This window comes from Sesamum indicum, unplaced genomic scaffold (genome assembly GCF_000512975.1).
Source record: "Sesamum indicum cultivar Zhongzhi No. 13 unplaced genomic scaffold, S_indicum_v1.0 scaffold00057, whole genome shotgun sequence".
Classification (NCBI taxonomy): domain Eukaryota; kingdom Viridiplantae; phylum Streptophyta; class Magnoliopsida; order Lamiales; family Pedaliaceae; genus Sesamum; species Sesamum indicum.
In genome coordinates this window covers 222,861-236,971 of record NW_011628041.1, presented here as the reverse complement: position 1 = coordinate 236,971, position 14,111 = coordinate 222,861, and the positions used below count along the sequence as shown (strand labels likewise).

General features: G+C 36.8%; 2 protein-coding genes across 2 annotated transcripts; one reads left to right on the top strand and one right to left on the bottom strand.

Annotated features, from left to right (window-relative positions):
* Positions 1-316: 316 nt before the first annotated feature.
* Positions 317-1,112, bottom strand: LOC105178786. The gene is made up of 2 exons (XM_011102335.1): positions 992-1,112; positions 317-705 (listed from the first exon to the last, which is right to left on the bottom strand). The coding sequence occupies exons 1-2, from the start codon at positions 1,110-1,112 to the stop codon at positions 317-319; spliced, it is 510 nt and encodes a 169-aa protein (XP_011100637.1).
* Positions 1,113-5,203: 4,091 nt separating this feature from the next.
* Positions 5,204-6,194, top strand: LOC105178785 (elongation factor 1-beta-like). Its single transcript, XM_011102334.2, has one exon. The coding sequence runs from the start codon at positions 5,442-5,444 to the stop codon at positions 6,192-6,194; it is 753 nt and encodes a 250-aa protein (XP_011100636.1). The 5' UTR covers positions 5,204-5,441.
* Positions 6,195-14,111: the final 7,917 nt, after the last annotated feature.

Below are 14,111 nucleotides of genomic sequence, written 5' to 3'. Positions count from 1 at the left end.
TATGGATTTAATGATCCGAAGACGCCCAGCATAGGACAAGGAGATGCTCTCCCCAACCCCTAATATAGTGATTCAACTTTGTAAGGAGCGGCTTACAATCAGCATAAGTAAGGCGAGATGAAATAAGTGGTAGCCCCAAGTATTTAAGCAGTAAAAAGCCCTCGGGAAAGTGAAGTACATCTTATAGTTGATCCCTGATTCCATGGCCTGCATGTGAAAGGATCAGGTGACTCTTCCAAGGACTGACCCCAAGGCCAGACATATCTCCAAAATAATCAAGTCCTCATTTGAGTAAGTGAACAGAATCCACCTCCACTCATGAAACCAATAGTAAGCCATCCGCAAATCCAAGCTGAACTAGGCGAAGTGGTGCACACTTCCAGTGAAATGCAAAGTTCATGTCCTGATCTATCAATTGCTGCAAGATGAGGTTCAAAACTTCGACAATCAGGAAAAATAAATATGGTGACATTCGATCACCCTGCCGAAGGCCCCTGGGTCCAACAAAGAATCCATGAGGAGTTTCATTTATCCCAATAAAGAACAAAGGTGTAGTAACACACTCTTCAATCGAGCTTATGAACTTATTCAAAAATCCAAACAATTGAAGTGTTACAAGAAAGATATCCCCATTAATTGTATCATATGCCTTACGGATATCCACCTTGAGAGCACATCGAGGTGGTAGCCGCTGCTGATTATAGCCTTAAAATAATTCCTGAGCCAGAAGAATATTGTCACTAATAGAGTGACCTGGAACAAAAGCCATTTGGGATGGGCTAATAATCTTATCCAACACAAAACTCATACGTTGCACTATGATCGTGGTAATGACTTTTATGAAGAACATTACAGCATGCAATAGGACGAAAATCGGCCACACGAGTAGGATTATAGACTTTAGGTATAAGTGCTAAGTGTGTAGCTTTTACCTATTTCAATAGTCTCCCAGTAGTGAAGAAGTCTATGATTGCATGCGTGACTTCAGCACCCATAATAGGCCAAGCTGCTTTGTAGAAGCCTGAGGTGTAACCATCAAGACCAGCGGCTTTATCCTCGGCAACGTCGAAGAGGGCCAGTTTTACCTTAGCTGCTGTGATAGCGAGCACCATCTCCTAAGCCTCCTCATCAGTAAGAATGTGGCAAGCCTAGGGGCGTAGATATGGAATATCAATGAACCTCCTGCTCGTCTCACCTCCCAATAGAGTGCTATAAAAGGCAATGAACTCTTGGAGTACAACTTGAGGTCCGTGTGAGTGTTTCCTTGCTCGTGATCAATCTGAAAAATCTATCATTTAGTTCGTCTCTGTTCAATTTTACGAAAGAATATCCTAGAACACTGGTCTCCCCCTTTCATCCACTGCATCTTAGCCCGTCATTGTAGCATAACCTGCTTAAGTTTCACCGCTTTTGCATAGACCAACCTACAACAATGCTCAAGGTTTAGAAGTAAAATATTATGTCTATCAAGGCTTAGAAGCCGTTGTGCTGTATCAAGAAATTCCTTAGCACATTGGACATATTGTGATAGATCCCCCTTGTTTTTCCGCTGCTTCTGAAACACTGGTGTGTAAGAGCTTTAAGCTTACGGGTAATGGAATACATCGGAATACCCATGAAACTGTGTTTCTAAACAGTCTGCACAGTAGTTCGAAACTAAGGTAAGAGGGTAAGATAGTTATCAAATAGGAATATACATCTAAAGTAATGTTGTGTGTCCCCCTTCAGCACAAGGGGAGAATGATCAGATGTACGGGGAGACAGACACATATAGGAGCATTCGGCCTAGACACATATAAGTAGTGATCATTAATCATCATCCGATCCAGCCGTTTTCATAAGCTACGTGTGTCCATACTACGATTGTGCCACGTAAACCACGCTCCTTGCATCAACATAGGGAGTAAACTAGTTTTCATAATGCAGGCATTAAATTCATCACTGGTTAAGCGAATATCCCCCAAGTTACCACAAACTTCACTGAAGTCCTGGACGGTGTTAAAGTCTCCACCTACAATCCACATCTCCTCAGAACATTGACTTGCCAGTAGACTGAGCGTCTGCCAAATTTCTCGTCGAGCACCCACCTAATTGGCACCATAAGCAATAGTAAAGGCATAGGTATTATGGAGGTTCCGTACATGGACGTGACAATGAATAAATTGAGCACCAATGTTCAAAATAGTTACATAGAGAGTGTCATCATCCCAAGCAATCCAAATTCGATTACCAGCACTCACATGATCACTAAACCATTTCCATCTAGGTAGGGTAGCGAGTTGAATACATACCGCATTTTGTGTTTGTACTCGCGTTTCTAAAAGACCAATAAATTGCAACCTGAACTCCTTAACTAGATTTGGTGTCAGCTAGTTGATGATCCCTCCTGTTCAGGCCCTGGACGTTCCAAACAGCTGCGTTCAACATGGATTACTCTTAGAGGGACTGCATTTGTTAGGAACCCGGGATATTTCCTCTGCGTCATCATTAGGGAGCATCAGTGCATTAAAGGTATTATGGATATCAATTTCTTTACCTCGATTTTTCCCTAAAGGGGAAGCAGTGTTAGCAGCACCAGCAGCCGGTGGTGCCGGCATTGGCATCAGCGGGCTGGTGGCAGTAGCAATCGTCGTAGCTGGAACACTGTTAGTTATGTTTAAAGGAAAGGGGGGAATTGAGCTACATTTAAAAATGGAGAGGGTATTCTTTTTTGTTTGCCTATATTTAAAACAGAGGGGGATTTTTAGAAGACTTTTTTAAACACAACGGGTACTTTATGCATGTAAGCCCTTTTCCTCATTTACTTCTTCAATCTCAATTTTTTACTATTGGCGTTTGAATGAAAAATATTGACATCAGCAAAAAAATATATATAGATTTTAAATTTTACCCCTCATACAACATCTCTGTTATTTTATACTTGTAAGTGAGCTAATGCAATATGTATAAAGTCAATATGATGTAAGTCGTGTAATTATAATAAAATATTACTCTCAAATTGTTGTCATTGAATAGAAAGAAGGCATAAAATAATGAAAAAATTAGTCATCTTTTGGTATTTTTTTACTTCTTATACACGTAGCGGGGTTAACATTGTTATTGCATCTACTTATTAAAAATATCTTGTTCAAGTACTTCATTTAGTCTTCAAAAAATATATGCACTAATGGTACTCATCTCACTCCCTTTATAGGAAGTAAACAATGTAAATATAGTGACTAATTTGTTCATTCATAAACGACTATTTTTGTCCAATGGCTATACTTCGAGAATAACGTTTTATAATAACTACATCATTTTGACTCTATATATATTATATTTATTCGTTCTAAGTACAAAAATATTATATTAAAATTTTAAATAGGACAAAATTAAAAATTTAGGTAATTTTTTTATTGCTGTCAACAATTTATGTTTGAATCTAAATGGATGGGGATTAGATGTAAATGAAAATTTTCTAAAAGAAAAATATAAGCATAATTTTAAAAGTGTTTTTTCAGAAAAAAAAATATAATTTTATATTTTTAGGGAGAACTAAGTGTAATTATTTTATTATAAAAGTATGAGTACGCTAAAAAGCTTCTTTCATTTTATGATTGGACAAAAATATCCTTATGATTATGTTAATTTTAGTGATAAGTGTGTAAATTAATATTCTTATTATCTACTTAATTTTGATAATATCTTTGAACTTAGAACAATCTTATAACAAAGTTATTAAAAAAGTTCATTGAATTGTATAATTCAATTCTAAATTTACTAAGTTTATGTAAATAATTTTATAAATACATCTCTTCATTACATCTAATCTAAATTTAACATATTTTATCTATATTGATTACATATCATATATAAACACATTTGTACATACTATTATTGAAGTATGAACATTATATATTTATATTCCTTAACTTCTTTCTAAAAGACAAAACTAGATGTATGAAAAAAGTTATTAAAATATTAAATCGGTCTATCAACATAAATTTTATTTTGTACAAATTTTATTTTATATGTAATAAGAAGAAATAAAACATATATAAGAACAAAGGCAAAATTGTGCAATTAAATTCATGTGCATGCGATATTATAACTATTCTATTTCTATGACTTTTTAGTCCTTTTTGAGAGAAATAGACAAATTGATAGTTAAAAAATGATCTAATAATTTTAACTAAAAGCAATCTAATTAAAATAGCACTACAAAAGAAAATTACGATTCTCCAATGTATAATTTATTGAATATAATATTAAGTATGTTGAATATTGTTTCGTACTAAATTAAAAATTTAGATGTTATTCCCATGATAGATTATTATTATATAATGAAAAATCAGGTTTATAAATTCAAAGTTTTGATTTTTTTATTTATATTTCATACACATCTATAGAGTATGTTCATACACTACATAATGCATTTATAGTAATTCTAAACATTGATAAAAATACCAAATGTAAAAATATTAGTTAAAAAAACACAATATAATTAAGGATGTTTTTTTCGAATCATAAAATAAAAGAAATATTTTAGCGCATTTATACTTTTATAATATAATAGATAGATTATTATTAGAGTTATGGTTTAATTATATTTAAATCTATTCTAAAAAATATAAAATTGTATATTTTTTAAAAATATTTTAAATTATTCTTATACTTCTTTCAAAAGTTCCCCATTTATACTTGACCCGTCCATTAAAATTTGGACATAAAACACTAGCTCACGTGAAAAAAAGTTGCATAAATTTTCAAATTTTATTTCTCCTATTGAACATTTCTATATAATATCTTTATATTTGTAAGGAGTAAATGTAATATACAATAAAATATTATTCTAAAATTATAATCATTGGACAAAAAATAGCAATTTATGAATGAAAACTTAGTCACTTTTTTTTGTTTTACATTTTTTACTTCCTATATAGAGAGTTGATGAATACCATTGTTGCATTTATTTCTTGAAGACTAAAAGAATTACTTGAGATAATTCCAAGAAATAGATGCAACAATTTGTGTATAACAAGTAAAAGAAATATCGAAAGATGACTAATTTTTTCATTTATCTATAATTTCTTTTTATGAAATGGCTATAGTTTGAGAGAAGTATTTTGTTACAATTAAATTCTATTGACCTATATATATTATATTTATTCACTTACAAGTACAAAAATATTACAGAAGATACTATATGTGGGGGTAAATTTTGAAATTGATGTATACTTTTTGTTGAAGTTGATATTTTCCGTTCGAATGAGAGTATGGAGGTTGAGGGTTTCCTTTATATAGTACGTGGGATGGGAATTTCAATTACAATTGCACCCACGTCCAATAAAATATTTTACACTTTTAATTCGAAGCAAACTCCATGACTCCCACTTTGCCACTCCCGTATCTGTAGAGCTTCTGTGTCCATTGTTTTCCTTCTCTCCATCCAGAATTATAGAATGGCTGATACTTTCTCCGATCTACACACAGAATCTGGTCTGAAGGCCCTAGATCAGTTCCTCTCAAGCAAATCTTACATATCTGGAAGTCATCTGATGAAGGACGATTTTAAGGTATACGCTGCCGTGTTGGGGAAGCCGTTGAATGATCTTTACCCCAATGCCAGCAAGTGGTATGAAGCTGTTTCTGCAAAGCTTGCACCCATCTTTCCAGGGAAAGCTGTGGGAGTAAGAATTCGAGGCCAAGCGACACTCGCAGAAGCTGTTGCTCCTGCTGCGGATGCTAAGACTTCTACTGCTGACGATGATGATCTTGACCTCTTTGGTGATGAGACGGAGGAGGACAAGAAAGCCGCAGAACAGAGGGAGGCTACAAATGCATCCACTAAGAAGAAAGAAAGTGAAAAGTCATCCATCTTTGTGGACATTAAGCCCTGGGATGACGTGACTAACATGAAGAAGTTGACATTTTTAGGCTTAGACTATATGAAACGACGCTACTCCACATCGTTTCACTCTAACTTACAAGTTCGCACATTAGTGCCATTTCTAATCTTGAGAGGCGTCCCTAACAGACGAGCAATGCTGAACAATGCCTCCCGATTAAAGAACTGGATCGACAACTCCGGCAAACGAACCCACACCAAAACAATCGACGACTCTTTCCTTGGATTAAATGTTGGTATCCATTTAAAGACACGCATGGGGAACCCTTCCACAAACAAAATTGACTTGATCCAAAGCTTTGTGTAATCCTCCTCTGGGGCAAACTTAATGAAGACATGTCTAATATTAAAGGCCCCGACAGAGAAATCCCTACGGAATCCCTGGGCAAGCATCCAGCGCCAAAGACTTTGTATGAATGGAATGCTATGCGAAAATTTCCTTGCCAAGGCATAACGAAATGGTAGGGATAATCGATTAATTTTGTCAGAGAAAACCTCAGCACTTCATCGCGTGATCCCGAGAAAGAACACCCATTGGACGAAATGAAGATCTCGGATTTTTCAATTCTCAATAAAAATCTAGCAGCTACTTTCGATCCCAGATCTACGACCCTCACTCCTCCGGCAAGCATACGCACGGCACGGTGGCGATGATCTTCAGACGGCGAGCACAGTGGCGGTGGGAAGAAATAATCCGGCTTTCGGCTGGCAGCGGCGCGACAGCTGCAGTAGGGCACAATTAATGCAGTGTGTGTAGTGTGTGTGCGAAAAATTGAGAGGTCTTTTCCTTTTTTTAGAAGTCCATTTCAGATTTAAATTGTACTCCTTGTTTACTGATTTCACAATAGGTTAGGAGTCTGACTTGTAAAGGGAGTAAGTACTCCTTATTTACCGCTTTCAAATTGAATACAATTATAATCTTTTGGGTAATAAACATGTATGGGCCTGCCAAACCTCCTACCTAGGCACAGACGGCTTTTCCAAAAAAAAAAAATTTTTTTAATTAGTTCATTTTCTTGTTTTTGTTTTTACAACTCTCTTAGTATTTTAGCAAGTCATATGTTTTTGTCTTGAAGAGCCAAGACCAATGGATACTTCAAAGCTATATATAAAAAAAAAAAAAAAGAAAAGGAAAAACTCCATGACTTCCTATCTATCCATCCATCCACTTTTATTACTAGAATTATATACGCATGTTTAGCATGACACATAATTTTTTATTTTCAAATATTAATATTTTTTCTTTTAATATCCTGAAATGATGTGCAAATAAGTAAAAGATTTCAATAAAAAAAATTTGATGAAAATATTGATATCGAATTTGATTATTAGAAATGAGCTCCAATCGAATATTTATACATTTGGCTTTTCAAATGGACGGTGAAGATTAGTTTCAATGGTGTGGTGAGAAGCTTAAATAAGCTCTTATAAAGATATTTTTCAATACCCTAAAAACTTCTAAACTTATATATAGAACTTTCCTAAAATTTTTCTTAACTTCTATATTTTTCTAAAATCTTGTATCCATAAAATTTTATATTTATATAAAATACCTAATTTTTCTTTTAACATTCTATATTTCATGCCGCATTTGAAGCTTTTAATATTAACCTCTATAGCTTTATACATCCCCCTAAAACATGCCACTTTGAAAGTTGTTCACATATGCACATTTCTCTTATTCTTTTTCTTTAAAATTGAAAAGGAGAGTTTAGATATTTTATCAGATCAAGAAGTTCTTTTGAATTAAAAAAACACTGAGCAATGTACATAGTTTAAGAGAAGGATTAGAATACCTAAAAGAACTTTTCCAATTTTGTCCACAAATCAACATAACAGTAATGATGCAATTAGTATTAGTCTAACTTTAAGTCCTTTTAAACTTTAAATTATAAAATTAATTAAAAAAAATCCACAATGTCTTTCGCATATCCAAAAAGGAAAAAGTATTATTTTAGTCCGCTAAATATGTCTAATATTAATTTTAGTCCGATAACTATGCCCATATTTATTTAGGTCCAGTTGAAGGATTCGGTATGGCCCGAGAATGCGATGGAAGCGTAAAATAAAAAAATTTGAAAACCCAGTTCAAAGGGGTGTTCTCATTGAAATTCTAGGGCGTTCGGTGTTTTTCAAAAGCATAATAAGAACCATGTAAATATGCTAGACATGTGGCTAGAGGATGAAACAAAAAGTACAAAAATATAGTATGAAACTTTACCTTTTTGTTTCTTTAGAAAACTGCAACGTGCATTGTTCCCTTTATGTTCTCCTGTTCCGTTCACTTTAGAATTCAAATTAGAATTCCTCTAAGTTGTCCACACCACAAAATGAAAAGGTAAAGTTCTTGTTCTATTGCTAGATAGAACAAAGAACCAAGAAAAAAACAACTTCAAACACAACACTATTGTTTAGTGCTTTTGGATTGTTTTATGTTCTAATTTGAATCCAATTCAAAATAGAACCAAAAGCAGAATATTTTTGAGAGAAAATGGAGAGAAAAATTTGTGGCTTTTTTGTGGTGGTTATGATAGATATGTGTGTACGTTTTGTATATCATACAATTGAATTCAAAATTCAATAACTACTAAGTTTGCCCCCAAGACAACTGATACAATCATATTCATATAACCTCCAACCATGATGAAATAACTCCTCCATCATGTTCATCATGGTGAGGAGTTTCAACTCATATAACCTCCAACCATGATGAAATAACTCCTCCATCATGTTCATCATGGTGAGGAGTTTCAACTCCTTAATCAAATTAAATCAAGCCCCACTAAATTCCATTGATTCATTTATCCAATTAAATAAATCTACCCAAATACTAATTAAATAATCTAATTAATTAATTAAGTCTAAAAATTAATTAATCCAATTTATTAATTCTTGAGCCATCCATCAAATGGATTGCTAAATAAATAATCCAATCATTTATATATATTCTCCTTAAATTAATTTAATCCAATTAAATCAATTCATTTCTTCTTGAATTAATTCCAAATTAATTCCACCAATCCATAGTAATTTGTGTGTGACTCTTCAGGTTCACCATCAGCTATTGGGTTTGTGTCCAACACAATAATTAATTAAATCTTATTTGATTAACTTATTTCCAATTAACCATTAATCGAAAATTTCCGTCACTATGGGTGGCCGTCTAACAACGGTCCATGACACTAGAGACTAGGTGAATGTTGGCGTGAACATTTAGGCTCCCAAGTACCATTGGGGTCCTTCCATCATTCGTCTCCCAATCTAAGTCTAGGGCATGGAGTTGGGCGTCGGCTCCTATCCTGGACTAGATACTATGCTCGATAATTCGATATGCGTTTGCTCTATTAATTGACATAGAAAACCAGTCCCTACTCAACCGATTATTGCGGCCACAGACTCTAAGAGCACCAACCATCTCTAAGCGCATAGGAGACTCGACTGTCATATATAAACAAGTGAGGAATTCTATCTTGGAATCCATTGTCCTCATTGCATATTCTAATTGCACTGAACATGATTTGAAATGACCACATCCAAGATACGGTCATCTTTCGTCAAATCCAAGATACAACCATCACATGCATGTAACTGCCATGGTTCCTCAAGTCTAAGGGCTTTTCCCGTACTATCTGAGCCAGGAAGATCTAGTCATATCGACTAAGCCTCCATAGCTTCCATATGACGACTTCCCATGAGTCAGTTCTGTTGGTTTGACAACCTTTTCGACCACCCACTAACATTGCGTAGACGTCCAACGTCTGTCGTTGGTGAAACACGACACTCATTCAATGGATGCAATTTTAGTGCAAGTCTCAACAGGACTCTCTATGCCCAATGTCGAGGTCCTCGACTTGGAACGCTTCAAACCTAACCTTCAGAAGTTGGTTTCATGGCCACCATCCAATGTGCAGCCCAACTACATAGGTTGTACAATTTGGTTTGTGGGCTTTGTTGTGATGTTAATCCTATAAACATAATCAGTGAGCACAACAAATACAATTGCCAGATAATAAATACTCCCTTTGTTCATAAACAATGTTATAATTACACCAAAATTGTCGGAACAGATTACATAAAGGCCAATCCAATTGGCTTTTTGGTCACCTATTCTAACAAACTTCCACTTGACGTTAAAGCCAATCACTCATTAATCTCAAACTCATCTTTCCAAGATGTTGAGCATGAGAAATCTGCGACACCGGCTTGGCCAATGGATCTGCTATATTTTCTGCTGATGTGACTCGGTCCATCTGAACCTCACCTCTTTCAACCATCTCTCTAAGCAGATGGTAGTGTCTAACAATGTCCTTGGATCTGTGATGAGATCTTGGTTCCTTTACTTGCGCCATAGCCCCGTTGTTATCATAGAAGATAACCAGTAGCACGGCAATGCTAGGCACTACACCCAAGTCTTGGATATAGTTCTTCATCCAAACCGCTTCCTTAGCTGCTTCCGAAGCTGCTATGTACTCAGCTTCAGTGGTGGAATCCGCTGTGATATCCTGCTTGAATACAAACCCTAATTTGGACTTGGCATCATCCTCATCAGACTGGAAGCTAGCGTCACTGTAGCCTTTCTGAATTAACTCTCCACCACCATAAACCAAGAACATATCTTTAGTCCTTCTTAGGTACTTAAGTATGGTCTTGACTGCAGTCCAGTGAGCCTCATTAGCACATGCCTCATATCTGCTCGTTACACTCAATAGCAAAAGAGACATCTGGCCTTGTGCACTGCATAGCATACTGAATGCTGCCTACGGCTGAAGCATAGGTTATGTTAAACATTTTTATAAGCTCCTTATCAGTCTTTGGAGACTGCTTCTTGGACAACTTAACCGCATGCCTCATAGGAAGGAATCCTCATTTGAAGTTTTCCATCTTGAATCTCTTCAAAACTTTCTGAATATACGAGGTTTGGGTCATTCCTAACATCATTTTAGATCTATCCCGAATAATCTTGATGCCTAGGATGTAGGAAGCCTTACCCAAATCCTTCATGGAGAATTGTATGGACAACCATGCTTTAGTATCACCATCACCTAACATCTTGACGTCATTACCAATGAGCAAGATGTCGTCCACATAAAGCACTAGGAACACAACTGAGCTCCCACTAACCTTCTTGTATACACAAGGGTCAAAGTCTTTCTTTATGAAATCATAATCTTGTAAGACCTCATCACAATGGATATTCCAGCTTCAGAAAGGTTGTTTGAGACCATAGATGGGCTTTTGGAGGTGGCAGACCTTCTACTCTTCTCCAACAGATGTGAAACCCTCCGGTTGATCCAAATAGATGTCTTCCTCAATGAACCCATTAAGGAAAGTCGTTTTGACGTCCATCTGCCATATTTCATAGTCATACCATGCAGATATGGCGAGTATAGTACGAATGGACTTCGCCATAGCTACAAGCGAATAGGTTTCCTCAAAATTGGCCCCAGGTCGATGAGTATACCCTTTCGCTACAAGCCTAGCCTTAAAGGTAGTAACCTTTCCGTCAGCTGCAAGCTTACATTTGTAGACCCATTTACACCAAACAGGTTTTACACCCTTGGGTGGTCAACTAATGTCCAAACCTTATTTCAACTCATAGAGTCCATCTCGGATTTTCATGGCCTCAACCCATTTTCCCAAATCAATGTCCGACATTGCTTCTCCACAGGTCTTTGGATCATTATCCAATTGATCAGTCAAACCCAGAAATCCATACCTCTCAGGCTGTTGGGACAATCTGGTTGACCTTTGAAGGACAGGAATATCGTCAGTGGGAACTATAAGTGCAGATAATGTCACTACATCCATTTGAGGTGTTGCCTCACTGGATTCTTCAAGGAGCAATTCCTTACATTGGCTATCCGCTGGAAAACCTTTTTTGAAGAACACTGCATTTCGCAATATAAAAACCTTTTGTTCGGAGGGATCATATAAATAATACCCCGCAGTTTCCTTAGGATAACCCACGAACCTACACAAACTAGACCTTGAGTCAAGTTTGTCTCCCACTAGTCTCTTGATGTATATAGGGCTACCCAACACTCCCAAGTACTTGTAGGACGCAGGCTTGCCGTGCCATATCTAATATGGCGTCTGGGCCACGGTCTTAGAAGGCGCTTTGTTCAAAACTTGGCTATCATCTCAAGAGCATATCCCCAAAAGGATAAGGGAAGTTCGGTGAAACTTATCATGGACTGAACCATGTCCAGCAAGGTTCGGCTCCTCCTTTTAGAGACCCCGTTAAGTTGTGGCGTTCCAGGAGGAGTCCACTGAAAAAGAATTCCATTCTCTTTTAGGTAATCTAAGAAATCCCCACTTAAATACTCACCACCTCGATCTGACCAAAGGATTTTAATTTTGTGACCATATTGGTTTGAGTCTGAACTCTTTAAACCTTCCAAAGGCCTTAAACTTGTACCTCATTAGGTAAACATAACCATACTATGAGTGATCATCGGTAAAGGTTATGAAGTAGGAAAATCCACCTCTGACTTGTGTATTCAGTGGCCCACAGATGTCTGAATGGATCAAATCCAACAGACCACTGGCAAGCGTACTTTGTCCTACAAAAGGTTTCTTGGTCATCTTCCCTTTTAGACAAGACTCGCAAGCTGGTAGGTGACCCAAATCATCTATCTCTAGACTTTTTCAGTCTACCAACCTTTTAATCCTATCTTGAGAGATGTGACCTAGCCTTGCATGCCAAATCTGTGCGTTTTCTTGATTTTTCATTTTACGTTTGTTTTGAGCAGTAATGACGAATCATGCTAAACAGACGAGCAATGTTGGGAATATAAAGACCATTATGAAGTTTGCCTAGCAGATGTGAAGAACCATTTTTCATCAAATAAAAAAAAAATTATTGATCATAAACTCAAAACCAGCATTGTCCAAAATGAAATGGAAATGATATTCTTGATCATGCTAGGTACATAATAGTAATCTTGCAATTCTATCCTAACTTGATCACTAACAGCTAAGCAGACTATCCCTACAGCTTCAGCAGCTTGCCATCGCCAAGCTTCAGGACAACCTCATCTTTACTTAGCTTTCTGCTTCTTTCCAGCACCTGCAAATCATTGCAGATGTGAGCTCCAAAACCGGTATCCAATGCCTAAGGGACAGAGTTAGTTATCATGTTAACCTCAATAACAAATTTACCTGCACTGGAGAAGAGCTTGGGGCACACCCTCTTCCAATGGCTCTTTTGCCTGCAATGCATACAAGCATCATTTGCCCTTATTAACTTGGAACCCACCTTCCTTTTACCTTTGCCCATCCCCAGCAGGGCAACAGGAGCTCTCAAAGCGCTTGCAGCGGCATTTGCCTTACCCTTCTTCCTCTTCCAACGTCTAGCCCTCTTGCCTTTTGCTTTAGAGGTCGAAGCATCCCCGACCAATACTGACGGTGCAGACTTTGCCTCGTATTGGACCAATATGTTAATCAACTCGTTTATGGTCTTCTCAACCCCATTCATGTTGTAGTTTACTACAAACGGGTCATAAGAGGGAGGAAGTGACTGGAGGATCACGTTAATGTACGTGTCATTATCAAGCCTAGCTTGAAGATCCTCGAGCTTTTCCACGAGAAAAACATCTTGATCCCATGCTCTTGCACAGAGGATCCCTCAGTCATCTTGGTGTCGAAAAATGCTTTTATGACGGCATATCTAATATGCCTATCCGAAACCGCATAAACCTCTTTTATGCGGAGCATTATCGACGCTGCATCATCGTGCCTATCATACTATTTCTGGATATCATTTATCATCGATGCCAGTACGATGTTGCGGACCATCCGGTTGTCCTCGTGCCACCTTTCAAACGTCACACGTTCTTTAGATGTGGACCCCTCTGGCAAGGTCCTAGGAAAAGACTTATCCAGAATGTAAGTCTGGTTCTCGAAATTGAGGACAATCCTCATATTTCTAAGCCAATCATTAAATTTGTTTGTCTCCAAAATCATGGTTAATGGATTCTTGGAAATCTACATTCGAAATGTAAAGCAGAAATTAGCAATTGATTGTAACACTAAATACAACTCAAGACTTGGTCTTTAATCGTTAACCACTCCCACTATTTCTTCAAAAGCCTACCACTCTCAAGTGGGGTTTCGGAAAACCAATTCCTAGTCGGCTTGCGATCCACAAACACAATTCTCTATGTCCCCCTTTTACGATTCACAAGAAAAAAGTTTTTGTGGGAGGTAACCATTACCATTCTCA